Source organism: Tursiops truncatus, chromosome 11 (assembly GCF_011762595.2).
Source record: "Tursiops truncatus isolate mTurTru1 chromosome 11, mTurTru1.mat.Y, whole genome shotgun sequence".
NCBI classification, from domain to species: Eukaryota; Metazoa; Chordata; class Mammalia; order Artiodactyla; family Delphinidae; genus Tursiops; species Tursiops truncatus.
The window spans coordinates 12,072,225-12,092,248 of NC_047044.1; the positions used below are offsets into that span (position 1 = coordinate 12,072,225).

The 20,024-nt window shown below is 56.5% G+C and overlaps 1 protein-coding gene across 1 annotated transcript; it reads right to left on the bottom strand.

Moving 5' to 3' along the window:
• Positions 1-3,980: 3,980 nt before the first annotated feature.
• Positions 3,981-10,792, bottom strand: RASD2 (RASD family member 2). The gene is made up of 2 exons (XM_004315887.2): positions 10,424-10,792; positions 3,981-6,390 (listed from the first exon to the last, which is right to left on the bottom strand). The coding sequence occupies exons 1-2, from the start codon at positions 10,728-10,730 to the stop codon at positions 5,861-5,863; spliced, it is 837 nt and encodes a 278-aa protein (XP_004315935.1). The 5' UTR covers positions 10,731-10,792; the 3' UTR covers positions 3,981-5,860.
• Between the last annotated feature and the right edge of the window lie 9,232 nt (positions 10,793-20,024).

Below are 20,024 nucleotides of genomic sequence, written 5' to 3' on the forward strand. Positions count from 1 at the left end.
CGACTCAAACTCAACCCATCCTATCCGTCCTGTGCCCACGCTCACGGCCTTCCAACCTGCACCCTGTCCTGATGGCGTCCCCACTTTGGAGACTGGTACCACTTACCATCCAGCTGCCCAAATGCCAATCCTGAGACCCGCCTTCGGCTCTCCACCCAATGCAACACCCCACAGCTGGCTCGGGAGCCCACGTCTTCAGTTCTACCACCGCGAATCCACCCTCTCTACACCATCCCCTCTCACGCCCCTCCAACACATTCACTGAAGCCAGAGTGGGCTTCCAAACGTGTAGCTGATCAGCCCTCTCTCTTCATTCCTCCATTGGCTCCTGATATATCTATTGAAGACCTACTGTGTGCCAGGCACTGTGTTACTCTGGGAGGACCTGTGCGTTAGTCTTGTGCGGTTCCCACTCTAGCGGAAGAGACGTACAATAAACATACGCATTATAAAGAGTCAAGCGATGATCAATGTTATCAGGAAAGATGAAGCAGAAAAAGAGGGCGAACAGTGATGGATTAGGAGGGGATCTTAGGGCAGGAAGTCAGGAGAAACTTCTCTGAGCAACGATAATGAATGAAGGGACCAAGTGAGCCAGTGGGGATTGTAGAGGAAGCACATTCCAGGTGGAGATAACTGCAAGTGCAAAGATCCTGTGGCAGCCTGGTGGGCATGACACAGTCTTACCACAATCCCATAGTCCCCGCAAGTAGGAACGTTCCTGTCCCACTGACCTCCTCTCCCCCAGCCTCCGCCCTGACCCACCTCCCAAGAACGGAGGAGAGAGAAACTGGAATTAGCTAAAAGGGAAGATGGAGAGTGAAAAAACGGGAGGACATGCCCACCCTTCTCTTCCCCAAATTCTAGCTTTTTGCGCACAGCAGAACTCAGCTGGGGGAAGGACTTTCCTTTGAATGAAGACAGAAATGTCAGTCATCTCATGGCCAGAGATTTTTAACTGAGGCTATGTTGCCATCCGAGGTGCCTCTGGTATAGATGAGAAAAGTCATGGGACAGTCCCAGTTCTCGTGGAGGGATGGGGAAAGCAAAACCCAGAGCCACTTGGAAGAAACAGTGGGAGGTCAGAGCTGCCTTCTGATCGCGTCTACTGAGTGGAGCTTGTTGGAAGTCGGGTTGAATGCGAGTCCTGAGGTCCAGATCTGCTGCTTGAGGGTGGCTTCGTGGGGACAGTTAGCTGGCCAGCCAATCACTCCTCCTCTTCTTCCACGAGTCACCATTGGGTACGGGGCCACCTAGCAAGGAACTGTGTTTCCCAGCCCTTCTCATAGGTAGGTTTGGTCACATGACTGAGTCTTGCCAGTGGAAAGTGAGCGGAAGGGATGTGTCCAGGGCCCTGAAAACAGCACATGTGCAGTGTCTGCACTCTCTTCCCTTCACTTTCTGGCTGAACCTGAATGTGGCAGTGGCTTTGACCTTGCAGATGTGACATGGTCCTAGAGATAGAGGAGCCTGAGACCTGGATGCCTGAATGATCAGGTGGAACAGAGCCGTACTCTGGCCTCGCACACTCACCTTGGGCTTCTCCATGAGAGAGAAGTCAAGTTCTCCTCCGGCTACAGTGGCTGCACCCTTGGCAATGAGTGGCAGGGCATCTCACTCCCTGTGAATGACACCCGCCCAAGTTCTCTGAACCACGTTCAGACATCACACCCCAAACTGCTGGCTTCTCCCTCCAGAGAGAAGCTCCTAGCTGGCTCAGTTATGAAAGCTCTGGGGAGAAAACGCGCTTTGCAATCAGTGGTGAATTCTAGCTCAGCTCTGCCACTTACCAGCTGTACAATCTGGGGCATGTGCCTTTACCTCTCTGAGCCTCAGTTCCCTCATATGGGGATTCATAATCCTTCCTGATAGCTTTGCCTCCAGGATGCAACAAGAGGCTGCAGGAACAGGCTGAGCCCAGCAGAGCCCCAACTGGCCTCCCATCAGCCCCCACCAAGCCTGGATGCAGGCTGAAGTTTTTCTTTGGAATAAGTGACAGGTTCAGGGAGGCGGAACAGAACAAGTACTTAGAGTTCATAGCTCAGAATTCTCTGAAATCAGATTCCCAACGCTCCCTTCCTAGGCTGGGAATTAAGCTGGCTGTCCTGGGCTTATCTCTGAATGGTCTCCCCGTGAGGGGAATTTTCCTGCAACCTTATTCCACCCTCCGTACCAGGGCTATTTGTCAGGGGCGTCTTCCTCCTCTGCCCCAGATTTCTGCTTGTTAACCCCGTTCCAGGGTGAATCTGTGGGGTGCAAGGAGTGGGGCTGGGGCTGGGGCTGGAGCAAACGTGTTCTGTTTAGTAACGATCAGAATGTTGTGGGTTATGTAGTAGGAATATTAATTCCTTTTCGCAGAGAACATAAGGCTGTAAGGGGCTGTTCGTGTGCTGTCTGGTCCAGCTGTCCTCCCCACCGCCCACTTAGAGATGAAGAAACTGAAGCCTGGGAGAAGACAGGACTTGTTCACAGTACCACACGGAGGGAGGGCATGGCAGAGGTGCCCCGGCTCCAATGCACCGTGGAAGGCTTGCATGGAAGGTGTGCCCAGCTACCCCTCCGTGTAGCCCTTCTTAGGGTGCAGTTCTGACCTGCAATGCAGAAGGGAATGTTCACCTCCACATCTCACATTTACAGAAACCAGGACTGGGAGAGCACCAGGGTGACTCGTCTCCCACTTTGACCTTCTCTGTCTGGCATGGGCAAAGGATGGGTGGGAAGCTGGGCTCCCAGCTAGGCAGAGGTCAGGAGCTCTCCCAGGCTCACCTGGTTTTCCTCCACCATAGCCGGGCTCACCCTGCTTTGTGAATGTCCGCACAGGGGTCTCTCCCTCTGGACCGTGAGCCCTTGGCAGGCGGAGACCTTGTCCGCCTTCTCTCTGAACCTCCCTGCTCAGCGGTATTTGCTGACTGCTCAAAAGCACAGACCTGTCTCCATCTCCCAGACGCAAAATCCTTTCCTCACTCACACGGAGCCCAGATGGCCTCTGGTTTCAAGTCCCCGATCTGCCCCTTCACCAGCTGTGCCTTCTTGGAGAAGAAATTGAGTTCTCTGAGCTTAATTCCCCACCACAAGAAGGGGTTAATACAAGGAGCATGTTTCTTACGGGGCTGGAAGAGGTGAAGATGGAGCGAGAGTAGCGGTGTCGGTCACGCAGCAGGTGTGTGGCTGATTCCCTTCCCTTCCCTCCGCCGAGGGAGAACCTCGGTCCCAGGTGCCATGTTCGGCACCTTGCATGGGGACAAGACCTTCTCCCCCCACCTCCACCTGCCATTCCCCTCCCATGTCCTGTCTCATTTCACACAAGGGCATGCTGTGCTTGTCCAGTGTTTACCATCCAGAAAGTTGTAAGTTGTATCAACCATACATAGACATGGGCCGTGTCCTGATCTCAAGGGTTGACAGTCCGAGCGAGGAGGCTGCCCATTGCTGACATTCAGGGCGGGGTAACACTTTATGGTGAGGTGTTCAGCACCGTCCCTGGTCTCTACCCACCAGGTGCTAATAGCATGCCACCCCCCTCCCCAGTTTTGACAATCAAAACTGTTTCTAGCTATTGCCAAATGTTCTCTGGGTGGTTCTGGAAGCCACCCAGAACTTGGTCATATGGTGACCCCAAAGGGCTAATGGTCCACGGGGAGGCCGCTCCTGTCTGACCTGGCCACTCCTCCAGAGGGACATGAACAACTCAGCATACACCCCTCAGAGGGCCCAGGAGGGCCAGGGGTTTGATTCCCCCTTATTGTGGGGTTTTATTCCCCCCCCACCCCGCCCTCCACGTACTTAACCTCGAAGGCTGACTCAGTGCTGACACACAGGGAAAGGGTACCAGGCAGGTGCAATTTGGGGAGGGAAAGGTCAGCTTTGGTTGGAGGAAGAGCCACACCTCTCCTTGGAAATACAGAAAATACACACGGTCAAGGACACGGCTTAGAAACAAACCCACTTTAATTGAGAGTGTACACAGAGATAGGGGGAAGCAGAGGTGTGACTGAGACCAGGCCACACACCTGTCCTGGCCAAGGTACCCGGTCTGCTTAGAGGGTTCAAGCTGGGGCCAGGTGTGGGCACAGAAGCAGGGTCAGAGCGGCTGCCTTGAGCAGCAGGGGCCAGGGTGGAGTGGGAGTGTGCAGAGCTGAGGCCAGGGCACGTTTATGTCTGTGTGTTCATGTGTATGTACATGTATATACGTGGGCACAATGTACACAGAATCTACAGGAGCCCTCAAAGGCGGATTTAGGGACAGGGTCAGGGAGACAACACCTCAAATCCCTGAAGGCCCCAGGAGCTGAGGGAGCCTCAAGAGAGGGGCACACCATGGTGCGTGCTGAATGCCAGAGCTAACCCTGCTTCTGCCACTCATAGGCTTGCTGTGTGACCTGGAGCAAGTTACTTACCCTCTCTGGGCCTCAGGTTCACTAGATGATCACTGAGGTTCCTTGTGGCCCTGAACTTCAATAGTTTCAAGGAGGTTTAAAGTATAAAATGTATTTTTTAAGAGCCTTTGGTCCACGGGTTCAAATCCCACCATGCCTGGTACCCAGCACAACCCAATCACAGGCACCAGGAAAAGGCCCACTGGGAGCTCTTCCTACCTGCCTCTCCCGGGCTCAGCTCTGGCTCCCAGCTGCTCTTCCACGCCTGCCAACAGCTGCGTGTACAGAGACAGTAGGGCAGCAGGGGTGGGCAGCGGCCAGGCGGGGGATGGGAAAGTGGCCAGAGCCGGGGAGGCTTGGCCTCGGGGGCGTAAAGTGCATTGCTCACCCAGCATCCAGCAGGACCCAGCATCCAGCAGGCGCTCAATAAATGCTTGAGGAACCAGCACAGTAGAGGACAGCCCGGTCCCAGGGGGAGCTGCGTCCGGAACTAGCCGGGAGGCGGAGCTGGGGCGTGTCACTTTGCCCTGTGAGTCTCAGCCATCCCCCCTGGGAAATGGAGGCAAGAGGAGAAGCTGCCCCCGCAGGCCTGCCCCGCCTGTGTGAGTGTGAACGGTGGTGCTCAGTAGCGGGCAGCGTCCAGCTGCAGACAGGTCACAGAGACCCCATCTGGAATGGGGGACGAAGGCGTCCCCAGTGGAGGCAGTGGATCTGAACTGGTGGGGGGCCTTGCTAACGAGGGGTCACTAGGCTTTTACAGTACAGCGATTTCCATTCCTACTGGGAACACGACGTAACAGCTGCAACAACAAAGCACAACTAGCAGACGAGAGGAACCTGGGAGAAGAGGCTGAGGAAGGCGGTCCAAGAGATGGCCATGGGCCAGGCGACGTAGCCACGCCTCCTTCGAACACACAGACACCCCTGGCTCAATGTCGGGGGCAGCTGAGGGCCAAGTTGGGGGGCAGGGGATAGAACCAGCTGAGCCAGAGGGTAAGCGTTTCAGGATGGGGTGGGAGGAGATTCCCAGCTGTCTCCTAAACCAAGCTGGGTCTTCCACCAGGACAGCGGAGCCCTCTCCCAGCTGGCTCTGGGTATCATTTTCATCTGGGATGTTCCAGGAGTCTCCATCGGATGCAGGGGTCCTGGCCCCTCTGGCCCCTCAAGCAAGCTCTGACTTGGGTCCTGGCATAAGTTCAGATGTCACCCAACCTTGCCTCTTGTCCTGCAGGGATTCCCCTCCCAACCCACGGAGAAGCTGAAACCAAGAGCGAGTGGTGGAAGGGAGGAATCAGAGGGAAGTGGTTGAAGGCAGGAGACTGCACAGAGGCTGGAGGCTGGGGTCCTCCAGTCTGGCGCCAAAGGTCTTAGAACGTGACTGCTGTTGGGGTCTCATGGGGGGAGATGCGGGCAGCGGGCACCCGGGGCCACGCCCCCCACCACCGTAAGGCACCGCCCAAGCCCCACCCCAGCGTCCCTCCTGCTCACTGGATGGTGCATTTGTCCCGCTCGCGGGCCTGGCCCTCCCGGAGGACCTTGGCCTTGATGTATTTGAGGTCACTGTTGACGCTGGGGCGGCGGGCAAAGGGCGAGACCATGCCGTAGGCGTCCATGTCCTTGACTCGGCGCATGCAGAAGGGCCTGGGGTGGAAGGCGTCCCCGTACTGCACGGAGATCTTGCGGTGCAGGGCGGGGCTCATCTCGTGCGGCAGCTTGGCCATGCTGAAGAGCACGTAGAACATCTCGTCCACGTTGGTGTTCTTCTTGGCCGACACCTCGAAGTAGGCACAGTTCCCGTCGCCCGACACCAGCAGCTCGGCCTCGGTGGTGGGCACCTGGCGGCACAGCTCGCCGTGGTCGTTCTTGTTGCCGCAGATGACCATGGGCAGCTCTGCCACTTCCTTGGTCTTGTTCTTCAGGCAGGACTTGACCTCCAGGATCTGCTTCTGGAGGCGCTTGACCTCGTCAAAGGATTCCCGATTATCCAGACTGAACACCAGGATGAAAACGTCGCCTGTGGGGAGAGGAACCCCAGGCGGTGAGTTCACAGGCGCCTCCTGACCGCACCACACCCCCTCGCCCCTCCCTGCTCCCTGACTTGACCTTCACAGTGACTCTAGCCGGGAACTGCTATTATTCCCCCCATTTTCCAGAACAGAAGACTGAGGCCCAGAAGGTTAAATCCCTTGTCACAGAGCTAATACGTGGCACAGCCTGGTTCAAACACAATGAATCAGCCCTACATTTCCCGGCAGGGCTGGAGACAGGGTGAGTGATTTGTGAGTTTGTGTGGACTGTGTTAGAATAATAAGAAATACAGGGGCTTCCCTGGTGGCGCAGTGGTTGAGAGTCCGCCTGCCGATGCAGGGAACACGGGTTTGTGCCCCAGTCCAGGAAGATCCCACATGCCGCAGAGCGGCTGGGCCCGTGAGCCATGGCCGCTGAGCCTGCGCGTCCGGAGCCTGTGTTCCGCAACGGAAGAGGCCACAGTAGTGAGAGGCCCGCGTACCGCAAAAAAAAAAACGAAATACAGTTTCCACAAGAGCAGGGGTCTTGCTGTTCAGCGCACATCCCCAGGGCCTGGAAGAGCCCCCGATGCATAGTTGGAACGCAGAGTGTTGGCATCAGGCAGGCCTCGGTTCACCTCTTGCCCCCTCCACCCACTGGCCACACGGCCTTCAGCGGGTCATACCACCTCTCTAAACCTCAGTTTCCCCATCTGTCCCATGCAGGATGCTTTTGAAGGTTTGATGAGATAATGAATGGAGAGTGACACGTGCTCAGTGATCTCGGGTCTCAAAAGACCCGAGAACAAGCACCTGTGAGAGTCGCATGGGTTCCCCCTTGACTCCTCACGGAACATCTGTGAGGGAGATTTCATTACTTTCATGTGATAGGTGAGCCAACTGGGGCTCAGAAAGGGTGAACAACCAGCCCAAGATCACACAGCTCAGGTGTGGCCAGGCCGAGATGTGCACCCGATTCTGTCCTCACCTGGCTGGTCCTGGCGCACACAGGTGTCCTCTGATTCTTGAATAAATCATGGATGAACAAGTGAACACTAGCCTCCCAGGCCCACGCTACCCCTGCTACAACTCGCTGCATCCCTCAGCGCAGGTCTTTGAAACAGGGATGATGGGGAGGTGGCAAGGGAGGCGGGGAGGCTGAGAGAGGGCTGGTACCTCCACCCCAATTTCCACATCTCACTACAGTGATCACAGTCTCACACTCAAAGTACCTTTTGCACTTTGACTTAAACTCTTGAGAACCTGTGGGGAGATGTTAAGAGCCCTGTTTTATAAGAAACCGAGGCTCAAAGGTGCCCGGGACTGGCCCAAGTTCTCGAGAGGAGAATCAAGTGATACCAGCTTCTGGGAGCACTGCTGCCTCCTTCCTCTGGACCCCTGGGGCACGCCATTTGTCCCCCTCAGAATAGCACACGCCACGTTCAGGACTAATGATGCTCTCTGGAGCAGAGGGAGATGTCGTCACGGCGCACAGTGGGTGTTCATAAAGCTGGTTGTGTGGACGGGGTGGGACGGGATGGAGGACGGTGTGGGCAATTTAGAAAGGCACTTGCAAGGCAGCGCTGGCCTGGCAACCGTTTAGGCTGCCAAACCCATCCCATTAAGGCAAATCCCGGGCCCCTGAGGGCTCTGCAGCCTTGACATATCCAGGTGAAAGGCTGTGATGCCAAGCTTCAGAGACGCCTGGCTGGCAGCTGGAAGGAGAGCTGGCGGCAGAATTAATGGCTTTCAGGGGCTTCCCTGGTGGCGCAGTGGTTGAGAGTCTGCCTGCCAATACAGGGGACACGGGTTCGAGCCCTGGTCTGGGAGGATCCCACATGCCGCGGAGCAACTGGGCCCGTGAGCCACAACTACTGAGCCTGCGCGTCTGGAGCCTGTGCTCTGCAACAGGAGAGGCCACGATAGTGAGAGGCCCGCGCACCGCAATGAGGAGTGGCCCCTGCTCGCCGCAACTGGAGAAAGCCCTCGCACAGAAACGAAGACCCAACACAGTCAAAAATAAATAAATTTAAAAAAAAAAAAAAAAAAGAATTAATGGCTTTCAAAATTTGCTGTGTACCAGCACCAGGTTGGAAAATGAGGCACGGGCTGGTGAGTGAAAAAAGCAGGCAGCAGGCAGATGTGCTTGGAATATGTGCACGTAAAAATGAGACGAAAATACTCTCCGTTATGGGGACACAAATGTGAATGTCAAAGTGTTCGTGGGGGGCCTGGAAGACTGATGGGGTGGCTACCTCGGGGGAGGGGGCAGGAGTCTGCGGTTGGGGGCATGGGGCAAGGGGGCTTTTTAGCCTTATCTGTATGTTTAGAGGAGGGTGTATTTGTGTGTTATTTGTGTAATCAAAAATTAACTTTGGAAATACGCATGTGGTCCCTCTCCACATCTACTCTCTCCCTCCGTTAGCCTTATTTCTGTGGGTGGGCACCCAGTCCCCTCCCCATGGCCAGGAGAGCAGACATCCTTGCAATCTCCATCGAGTCCTGGAAATGCCCCCCACGCAATTTCCTGCAGTTCTCGCAGCCACCCTGGGAGGAAGCAGGTTATGTCCATTGTGCAGCTGGGAAGACTGAGATCCAGACTTACGGTCACACATCTAAGCCGTCAAGTGGTAGAGCCAGGACTGGAACCCAGGTCAGCCCAGGCTCCTTCTGCCCACACACTCCCTCTCCAAAATGTGGGGTGGGACAGTCTGAGTGTGATCTGGGTCAGATGGTCAGTGAGGACAGCCGGAAGAGGAAGCTGTCTATCCAGGGCACTCAGGGAGGAGTCTTGACCGGGCCGTGGGGAGAGGGGTGGGCATGGCTAGGGTCTCTTGGTGTAGAAGTATCTTGATTTGCGGGGTTGTTTTAGTGATGGCTGGGCAGTTACTTGCTCATTCCTTCCCTTCATCGCCGCCCAGCAGTGGCAGGTGCAGGGTTTAGGAAATGGGCCTGCACAGCCCATGGCAGGCATACTGCAAATGTAGGTTTAAGACCCATAATTCTTGAGCACTTACCTTCCAATCACCAAGCACTTTTCCTATATTAACTCATTTAAATTCTCACAAAGACCTTTGGAATGGGTGCTCATGTGGTGCCAACTTACAGATGAGAAAACTGAGGCACAAAGAGATAAAATCACTCGCTCAGAGGGACAAAACCAGGAAGCAGTGGAACCAGGACTCGGACCCAGGCAGACCAGTTTCTGGACCTGTCCTCAGCTACCACACAAAACTGCTTGAGTGATGAAAATCATGGCCCAGTCTCCCATCTCTACCTGGCCCCTTAGTCCCCCACAATCTCCTCCCTCCCCGCCACCCCCAGCTGGGCCAAGAGGCTACAGGATAGCCCAGTGGTAAAGCATGAGAGCCAGACTGTCATTTACCAGCTGTGCTATCACCTGGAGTAACTCAACCTCTCTGGGCCTCAGTTTCTCCACTTGTAAAATGGAGGCAAATACCTGTCTCCTAGGTTAGTTGTGAGGATTAAAGAAATACATGCCAAGCTCTAGAAACAGGCCCAGGCACACAGCTCTTGTTAAGTGTTACCTATTGCCATGGCCGTGACTGTGATTATTACCGAGTTCCCAGCATCCGCAGGTCCCCACCAGCCCCTCTGGCTGATCACTGCCTGGGCCCGGCCCCTGCCTCTCTGAGAGGTGGAAAAGCCCTGCAGTGTTCATAGATCAGAGCCCGACAGACTGACCCCGGGCGCTGGAGCTCTGCTGGGTCACCCCCACAGAAGGAAGGCAGCAGCCCCTCTGTTCCCCGGGGAGGTAAAGCCCCAATGCAGAGTCTAACAGTTCCTGATCTGGAAGGCAGCGCCAGCAGTCATGAGCAATCGATCCAGAGTCAGACAGAATGGAACTGGGGACCTGGCTCCATCCTTTGCTCGGGAAGCAGCAACACCTCTGTGACCCCCACAGTGCTAAGGGGGCTCGTCGTGAGCTTCATCTCAGATAGGCAAGTGCCTTGCAAACTGTAAAGTACCGAGCACACACGCTCACATACTCAAGCACCTGTGCCCACCCCTGGCACCCACCTGTGAGGATGGAGAGCCTGCGCATGGCAGGGAAGGGGTGGTTGCCAGACGTGTCCAGGATGTCCAGCTGGTACATGTCGCCGCGAATGTTGTAGACCTTCCGGTGGAAGTCCTCGATGGTGGGCGTGTACTGGTCCTCGAAGCGGCCGTTGAGGAAACGAGAGACGATGGAGCTCTTGCCCACCCGCGAGGCGCCCAGCACCACCATGCGGTACGAGTTCTTGGCGGGCACACTGAGTGTGCAGTTCCCGCTGGACAAGGTCTTCATCATGGCTCGGGGCTGTGGCAGAGAGCCGGGAGTCGGCATCAGGAGGCCCGAGGCCCGGCCTCGCAGCCCTTCCTGGAAGCCTTGGCCTTTCCTGCCGGCCACCTGCCTGGTCTCAGTTTTCTGTCTGTACAATGGGAACACTGGACTGGGGTCTTTCTAAAGGCCTTGGAGTTCTGCCTGCTCATCCGTCTCGTTTCTTTCTTTCCTCCTTCATTCATCCACCCATTCACTCATTCACTCACCCTTGCGTTCATTCACCCCTTATTTATTTGTTTGTTTGTTTGTTTATTTATGCAGCACGGGACTGCTGGGGCTTGACTCCTCGCTGTACCACTAACTTGCTACTGCTCTTGGGTAAGGAGCTTAACTTCCCCGGGAGTCACTTTTCTCATCAGAACTTTCTACAGGAGCCTCTTGGGCTTGTGGGAGAGGCCGAAATGGATCCAAGCTCCAAACCCCAATTAAAGATAAGTAACGTCCAGGGGCTCCATCAGGCCCACCCAAAGGCCATTCACAGTCCAGCCACCCTCGCTTCCTATCTCAGCAGCTACCAGCGTCCCCCCCGGAACCCCTGGTGAGCTTGAGCTCTGCTGGTACCTGCCTCCAGCCCTCAGCCCCTCCCCAAGAGCACCCTCTTCCCTTCAGCAGAGTCTGGCTCAAATGCCACCTCCTCTCTGAAGGCTCCTCTGCCTCCTGCCAAACCCAGCAGGAAGCCACCCACCCACCTAGAGAAGATGAGCTACCAATGGGTGCAGGCCTGCTGCAATACAGATCTCCTCTGCCCTCAGCAGGCTGCCTCACAGCGTGGTGCAGGTGGGGCGCTGCACAAGGCCCCCGGCTGGGTGCGAAAGGGGGAGGCCGTCTTATTTGGAGTTCATCTGCTCAGAGAAGGCACCTTTTCGCAATCTGCACAAAGGGCTGTGGTGCTAACTGTGACGGGTCCCCACCCCGTGATGCCCCAGGTCAGTAGCCTGGAGAGCCTCATTCATTCACCCCCTGGCCCTCTCCAACATCGTAAATGTCTACATCTGCCATGACGCTAAGAGACTTCAGGTGGAGACACCTCTTGTGTGTGTTCTCTGGCACACGACCTGTTCAGGGAGTTCTCCTTGCCTGACTGAGAACCGCCGTGCAGTAAAGCGGCTCTCAAAAAGACCTTTATAAAAGCTCTGGTGGGTAGCATTTGTCAATTTCCATGAATCCTCCCACCATGGCCGATGCCAAGCTACCAAGATGATCTCAATGAATGAACTGCACAGGGCCGCACACGATAAGCCGGCTCAGCCCGCCGCTGACCCAGGCCTGGAGCCATGACAACGATCACCAGTAACCAAGCCCTGCAGTGTGCCAAGCACTGTGCTAAGTATAGAACGATAATAACAGCGGACGTTTATTTTGCAGTTAATCTATGCAGAGCGGTCCAAGTGCTGAACGTGTACTAACCTGCTTCATCCCTCAGGAACCCCAGAAGGTAGATGGTTACCCCAATGTACAGATGAGGAAACTGAAACACAGAGAAGTTTAGTACCTTGCTCATGGTTACCCAGCCGGTAACCAGCCAAGGAGGGATTCGACCCCAGGCGGTCTACCCCCTGCCATGGAGTGTCCTCACCACCTCACTGTGAAGTAGGGATTCCCGTCCCTGTTTCACAGATAAGGACCTGATGCTTAGAAGTCTACACGACTGGCCCATTTAGTTAATAAGGAAGCCAGGATGGGGACTCAAAGCCTACGACCTCTACATCTCCCGTGCAATTCATGCCTGACGCCGACTTCAAATTCATCCCACAGGATTTCAGTGCCATGTACACAGCAGGTGCTCAGTAAATGATCTGTGAATGAATGAAGCAAATGGCTCTACCTTTGGAGCTCATTCAAAGCCTCCTTCTGGGGCCTTTGCCCTCCACCCGCACCCTGTATAGCTGGCCCGGGGGCTGCACTGAGGAGGGTCTCAGTGCCCTGAGCACATCCCTGGGTGGGCAGCAGGGGAGAGAGGGCTGCAAGCCAACAGCACTGAATTTTTTCAGTCTCCTCCTGGGCTGGGAGAGCCAGGCTGTGTGCACCTTCAACGGACGTGGGCTGCTGGGGAAAGAGGTCCCACACCAGGACAGCCCTCTCCGCAAGTCCCTCTGCGGGGAGCTTGGATCTGCTGGTGGTCACCTCTGTCTACACAGAGAGGGAAGGAGGCCAGTAGCCCCCAGGGACAGTGTATCCCCTGCCCCAACCTCTAGCCCAGAGCTCCTGGTATAGATGTGCTAACGTCGGCGACTGAATGGGCCTGAGGAAGTCAAAGAGAGGAGGCGTGGGGTCAGGAGAGGGCAAAGAAGGAGGAAAAAATAATAATAATCTGTGGCTTTCCTCTCTGAGAGAAGACTGCGAGTCTTCACATGGCCCCAGCCACGTGGGGCTGTGTGAAACACCCAGACACCTGGCCGTCAGGTGACAGCACCTCCCACCCCCGCATCTTCCTTCCCTTCTCCTCCCCCAGAGGAGGTACTATGGGCAGCGCTGTAGGCACAGCTTCTCTCCTCCACCGCTGCCTGCTCCCTTCTCTCCATCCTCAGCCAGGCTGACCCTATGGTGAGGAGTTCAAAGGGCCCTTTGAGAATGTAGATTCCCCCCCCGGAGGCCCAGAGAGTGGTTGGTGGGGGCGACTAGCAGCACAGGTACCCAAATGCAAGTTCTGTGACTCATCCCAGGGAGGCAGAAGGGCCTGGAGCAGAGATGGCGGGGCCACGCTGGAAGAATGGTCAGCACAGTTGGGCAGGCCTCCATCATGCTGGGTGCTTTGCGTGCCTTATTTCAATGACTACACAACACTCCGATGGAGAGGGGACCACCATCAACCCACTGGACCAATGAGGACACTGAAGGTCGCAGAGGCTGAGTCACTTGCCCCAGTTCACACAGATGACTGTCCAGGCCAGGATTAGAATCAGGCTGTTGGCTCCAAAACTGGGGCTCTTACCTCTATAAAAACCCACCCCCCGGACAAAATCAATCTTTTTCAAAACAAAGTCTGACTCACTGAAGCCTCAGCTGGGGTCAGGCGGGGGGAATGACCCCAGAAGCCTATTCTAATTCCCTCTCTCTCTTGCTGCAGATAGCTGGGGTCAGGCACCCTGCCCAGGACTCCCCCAAACCTTGTCCAGCCAGCTCCCAGCAAATGCATCTGTGCGTTCACCCCATTCTTCTTCCTCAAGCCCTTCTCCCAGGGCCTGTCTGGAAGATGGAGGGGTCACAGGGGCAGGAACAGCAGTATAAGAGTCTGGCCGCACCCTCCTCCTTGTGGTACCCTGAGCCCTCCCTGCCCCCCTGGCACACACCCCAAGCCTCCTCCGTTAGCACGCATCCCAGCCTCTCTGGACACACATGCATTCACTGGCCTCCATGCCCACACTGAGGGGAGTCCTGGGGGCTTTGCAAAGCCAATCTCACCATCCTTGACACAGCTCAGGGTGGTAGAAAGCAGGCAGACCAGCTCTGCCTCTCACCAGCCCAGCCACCCTGGGCAAATGACTGGGCCTAGCGGGGCTGGTCATCTCTCAAATGGTAGAAACAAACCCACAGTGGCCCTCAGAGCTCAGTGAGAAGCCAAGAGGCCCACACAGCTCCTAGCACCCAGCAAGCAGGCGCCTTTCTTTGTGGTACTTCCTCTTGGCAGTCAAGGGGCTGCCTGGAGCAGTCAGGTGGGGAGCGACTGCAGGCAGATGCCTTGGGGGACCCCGTCTTGTCTCTCTGATGCCAGGGGAAGCCTGAATACGGGCTTCTGCGCTGGCTGCCCCTTCCCAGCCCAGCCTCCCACCTCCCATGAGGTCCTGGACAACACCCTTCATCATCCTCCCAGGGTCAGGGGTAAGGGGAGGAGAGAGCGCCCCGCAGAGGTACCTGGGAGCCTTCTGGCCAGCTGATCACAGGAAACCCTTCTTGGCAAGCGGATCGCCCAGGAAACTCACTCCTTGCACCAACTCCCCCCAAAGCTCATGGAACTCTGAACAGGGAAGGCGTTCCTTAATCTTCCCTCCTCAGAGGAGGTCCTCACCAAGGCCGCCACCAACTGGCCCCATCCCAGCCCCACCCTCAGCCAGGTTTGCAGGCTGCAGCTGGCTTAGGAAGGGGAGGGGCTGTGTTTGGGGTAGGGAAGTGCCTCTTCCTCTCTGAGCCTCTGTTTCCTTAGATTCAGACCGGCTGTTACTCCAGATCTCTTAAATGGAAGGCTTCTAGCACCGAATCTGGCACATAGGAGAAACGCAGGAAGTCTTTCTTTCCTGGAATAAGCACCCAGCCTGGCACATAGTAGGTGCTCAACTAATTTCATTTTCTCTAGCTAAGTGAAGTTGCCGTATGATCATAATAGGCGCTCCATCAGTTTAACTTTCCCTAGTCCTGTAAAGCTTCACCTAGCCTTCCGCTGACAAGCTTCAAACCTTTCTTCCCGGCTTCCCCGCTTCCCCAGTTCTGTTGCGGTGTCTCCCTCCTACCTGGGAATGGCGGGCCGGGCCTCTGGCGCGGCTCGGAGGGATGCCTGCAAGCGCCTGGAGGTGCGGGGAACCGCCTTGCTCTCCGGCCGCCGAGCCTTCCAGAGTCTTTGGCGGCTCCCGGGTCACGCCGCCGGGCTCCTCCTCTGCGCGGCTCGGGGCGCCAGGCTGGGCGCGGCCGGGCGAGGGGACACGGGGAGCCGGTGCCCCATGAGTGGGTTCCGAGGGTTCGGCGGGGCCCGGGCGCTGGGCGGGCTCCGGCTCGCTGCCGCCGGCCCTGCCCTGCCCGGCCCCGGGGGACTCCTGCTGAGCCAGGTGCCCGGAGGCGTGGGGACGTCCGACCCCGGGGTCCCTGCCTGGGGCTCCGGGTTTGGGGGAGAGGGCAAAAAGAGCAACTCCGGGTCCTTAGAGACTCCTGGAGGGTCCTTTGGAGGTGACTGTAGGTGCGTGCGTATGTGCGTGTCCCGGGTGGGAGAACCTATCCGACCGCCTATGCCACCTGCTCCGCCCGCCCCCAAAGGGGATCGCTCGGGTAGGGGGCTGCCTGCCCGGCTCGGCCGCGGCCTCCTCCTCTGCCCGCAGCTGTGCAGCTCCCCCGGCGCCGAGGGACGGCTCCTTTCTCCCTGCAAGGCGACGCCAGCAGCTGAAGGAGGAGCTGGGCGCTCGGCTCCGCGCGCGTGTGGGAGGGGGCCTTAAACGCCGCCCTAAGGTTTCGCAGCTCCAAGTTAGCCTTACACAGGCTCCTCCTACCACTTCACCCCCTCTGGCCCCCAGAGGAGGTGAACTTTCTGCGGGGCCCTGGCTCTTCCCTCCTTCCCTCTCCTGGAGGCGAACGCCCCTCTTCCTCCCGCAGGGCAAGGTCAGTGGTCCCTCCGAAAAGTGATCGGAGACCAGGCTCCTGACGGCGGTCCCAGCGGCAGAAGCCCAGCTCAGGCCTGGGCGCCCTTCGCCGCCCCTGCGAGCGGTTCTCCGTGGACCCGTCGCGCGGCTCGCACTCGCCCCCTCCGCAGCCTGCAAGCAGCCTGTCCCGCCACCCGGCGCCCGCCTCTGCCTCCCCTAGCCCGCTCACCCGCCTTCGCCCAGCGCCCCGCCCCCGGTACTGCGCTCGGCCAATGACGACGGGCCCCGCTGCCTGGCCCCGCCCCATAGCCCCGCCCGCGGCCGCCTTGGCACCTCAGTCTGCCGCTCCGCGTGCCCGGGCTCGTGGGGCCAGGGCTCTGGTGGGGGCGGCCGGGGGCGCGGGGAGCGCGCGGGGAGCGGAAGGCGGCGCGGGCCTCGGAGGCTGACGTCTGTGCACGCACTTACACGCGCACCGCGCCGGCCGCAGGTGACCCGCGAGGGAACCTGGCCCCTCTCGCCTGGTCTGGCTGCAGCCCGCTCGCAAGGCTCCCGCGCCCTCCTCCTTCGCCGAAATCCCCAGGGGCCCTCCCGGGCACCCATTCTGCCCGCCTGAGCCTCTGCCTCCCTCCCGAGGTCTCCGGGCCTGCAGGACCCCCCGGGATGACACATGGGCCGCGCACGTGCGGTCAGGAGGGGCCGCGGAGTCACCTTGGCCTAAGCGCTCCTGAGTGGAGGTCTGTGCGGCATGCAGGTCTGAGGGAGCATCGTAGAGAGAGCCCTGCTGGGGGCGTCCTGGGCGCCCTTGGGCAGCACCTCTCTCCCTTCCCTTCTCCCCACCTTGAACCAGGGCAGACATCAGTCATTATTACTTAGTATTTTCCAAGACCCACTCCTCCCCTCTGCCCCAAACACGTTTTTTGAAGAATTGTTATATCACTGCTTTAAATGGGAAACCAGTATCACTTGCCATAAATAGAAGGTAAGAGCAAAAATAAGCACAAGGGAAACAAACCAAGGTTATTAAACTCTAGCAGGAAATTGGCCTGCCAAGGCTTGAGATGTGCCCTCAGTGAAAAAGGGGGGTCGGCCAGCTTTAGAGGTGTTACAGACCTTTTAGCTCCCAACAGAGACTTTCTCCTTCAGTGTTACCAGGAGGCTGAAAAGAGAATGTTCTCACTGTGTGATGTGGTACAGGGACACTGAAGGGATGCAATTCTCTGTTCAACCATCATTTGGATAAGCCAGGGAACTGTCCCTCACTTCCAGAACCCTGAACATGGGGGATGTCTGCCAATCTGCCCCCAGACCTATTCTCCCACCTCATGATAGTCAGTGGGATCTGGGGGGGCACCAAGCTGAGGCTCCAGCTCCGTTGGGTGAGGGACTGGTGTTCAGTCTGCCTCTGTGTCCGCTCAAATCTCTGGCCTTGGGCCAGTCATGGAAATTCCCTGGGCCTTGGTTATGTCATCTATAAAATGGGTGTGCTATGCTAGGTCCACAGAGTGACAGAAGCGCTAAGATGGTCTTGGACTTCGATTATAGAAAATGGCTTGGTCTGCTTGTCCCTGCGTGGTCTTAAGAAGCTAATCAGAGAAGGTGGGGCAGATGGAGGTGGAAGGACTAGGTAGAGGACTCAGTGCTTATACTTCTTGACTGTGATTAGTCCCCTAACCGGAGGACGTGGAATATCTAGGCCTCAGACAGGCTTAAGGGAAGTGCCCAAGGTCAGCCAGCCGGCAAGCGGCAGGATCCCAGCCCAGTGATCTTTCCTCGTCCAGACTTTGCTTCTAGGAACTGGCTTCAGCCCAGGAGCGTTTGTGCTCAGCTTGATGCACAGAGGCTGTGAGCCTTGAGCTGGCTGTGAACTTGGCAGCAGGAGGCAGGCAGGGTGGTATGCTTCACCTGGAAAGCTGGGGTCAGTAGCACTTGGGGCCCTGGGCCGGTTCCTCCACACCCACCCCAGAAACATGGCAGGCGGCCAGCTCTGAGCTGGCTCAGGAACCCATTACCTGCTGCTTCAGCTGAGTTCTCTATCCTGAGTGGGTCATACTCCACTGACCGTGTCCCCATCTTGAGGGGAGCTGTATATGGAGACCCACCTGCCCCTGCCCCCCAGTGCAGAGTGGCTCAGTCAGTAAGCAGGTACACATAAGGAAACGATGCGCAAAGAAGCCTCACATGGCAACAGTACACCTCCCGCGTGTGCTCACTTTCCTAGTCTTCCCTGCCCTGCCCCCCCATTTGTTTTACCGTTACACATGGACCATTTGTTGTAGCCATCTTCTTCCTTACTGGGCTCTCTGTTACCAGCCCCCCCCTCCCATAACCCATGACCACTTTCATCTTTTTCTAAAAATGCCATCCCTTGCTCAAGAATTTTCAATGGCTCCCCATTGCTTAAGATATAAAACCTAAACTCCTTAGCCCAGCACACAAGGCCTCCAGCCAGGATCTGATTCCCACCATGCCTCACCATTAGCCTGCATTTCAGCCAATCAAACCACTTCTGGGTCCCTAGAGAAGCCGGGATTTCCCTCCTCTGGTCCTTTGTGTATGCTGATTCCTCTATCTGGGAAATCTTTTCCTCTATCTACCCTTTGAACTTCTACACATCCTTCAAAGCATGTCCACACCTCTCCCCACAAAGCCTCCTCGCCTTTCTAATCGTGTGGATCTCATCCTCGTCTGGGCTCCCGTGGCAATAAAAGCTGGCTCTTGCACTGTGGGTAACTGACCAGCCCCTTAAGCCTCAGTTTCTTCATCTGTAAAGTGGGTGTTATACTAGTAGCTACCTCATGGGTTGTTGGGAGGATTATAAAACCCATAAAGGGTCTCCCGCTGGGGGGCCTTGCATACAGTGGGAGTTACGCCATTGTTACTTCGTCTATGGCCTGTGATACATCCTGTCTCACGTTTTGGACACATGCCTCATCATCCCCACTTACATGTGAGCTCCTCAGAGAGGGGACGGAGCCTGATTCATCTTTGAATTCTCACATCATTAAGGACAGCATCTTGCACATTGAGTTTTTCTTTTTTTTAATTTTTAAAATATAAATTCGTTTTATTTATTTATTTATTTGGCTGCATTGGATCTTCGTTTCTGTGCGAGGGCTTTCTCTGGTTGCGGCAAGCAGGGGCCACTCTTCATCGCCGTGCGCGGGCCTCTCACTGTCGCAGCCTCTCCTGTTGTGGAGCACAGGCTCCAGACGTGCAGGCTCGGTAGTTGTGGCTCATGGGCCCAGTTGCTCCGCGGCATGTGGGATCTTCCCAGACTAGGGCTCGAACCCGTGTCCCCTGCATTGGCAGGCAGATTCTCAACCACTGCGCCACCAGGGAAGCCCCACATTGAGTTTTTAATAAATGCTTATTGAATTGTGCTCAGCTGAACAGCCTCAGAGCAGAAGAATGCACAAGCTCTCCTTGGAGACAGGAGGAAGGGAAGGGCAGACACTGGGAGGCAGTTCTGTTTAGTCCTAACAGCACCACTTACAGGAAGGGAAACTGAGGCTCAGGGAGGCTGTTCAAAGCCAGGCAGCTAATGAGGGGCTGAGTTGGGATCTCAGAGACCTTTCTCCAAAGGGAAATCAGGCATTTACCCAATCAATGTGCTGTCACATCTCTGGCCACTTTTCTGGAGCAGTGTTTTCTATCCCTGGTAGTCACCCGGGGGAGCTTTTAAATAATAACAAAGCCCAGGCTCCCACTCAGAGATGCTGATTTAATTGCTCTGGGGTTGGGCCTGATATCCACACTGTTTAAAGCTCCCCCAAGTGATTCTAATGTGCAGCCAGAGTTGCTAGAGCAGCGGTTTGTCAAAGTGTGGTCCCTGGACCAGTGGCATCACAGCATCTAGGACTTGTGAGAAATACAGACCCCACCCCAGACCCTCTGGGTCTGAAGCTCTAGGGAGGGTTTTAACCAGCCCTTTCAGTAATTCCAATGCCAAAGTTTGAGAACCACTGACCAGAAGATTAGAGTTGGCAAAACCTTATATGTCATGTGGCTCAGTCTT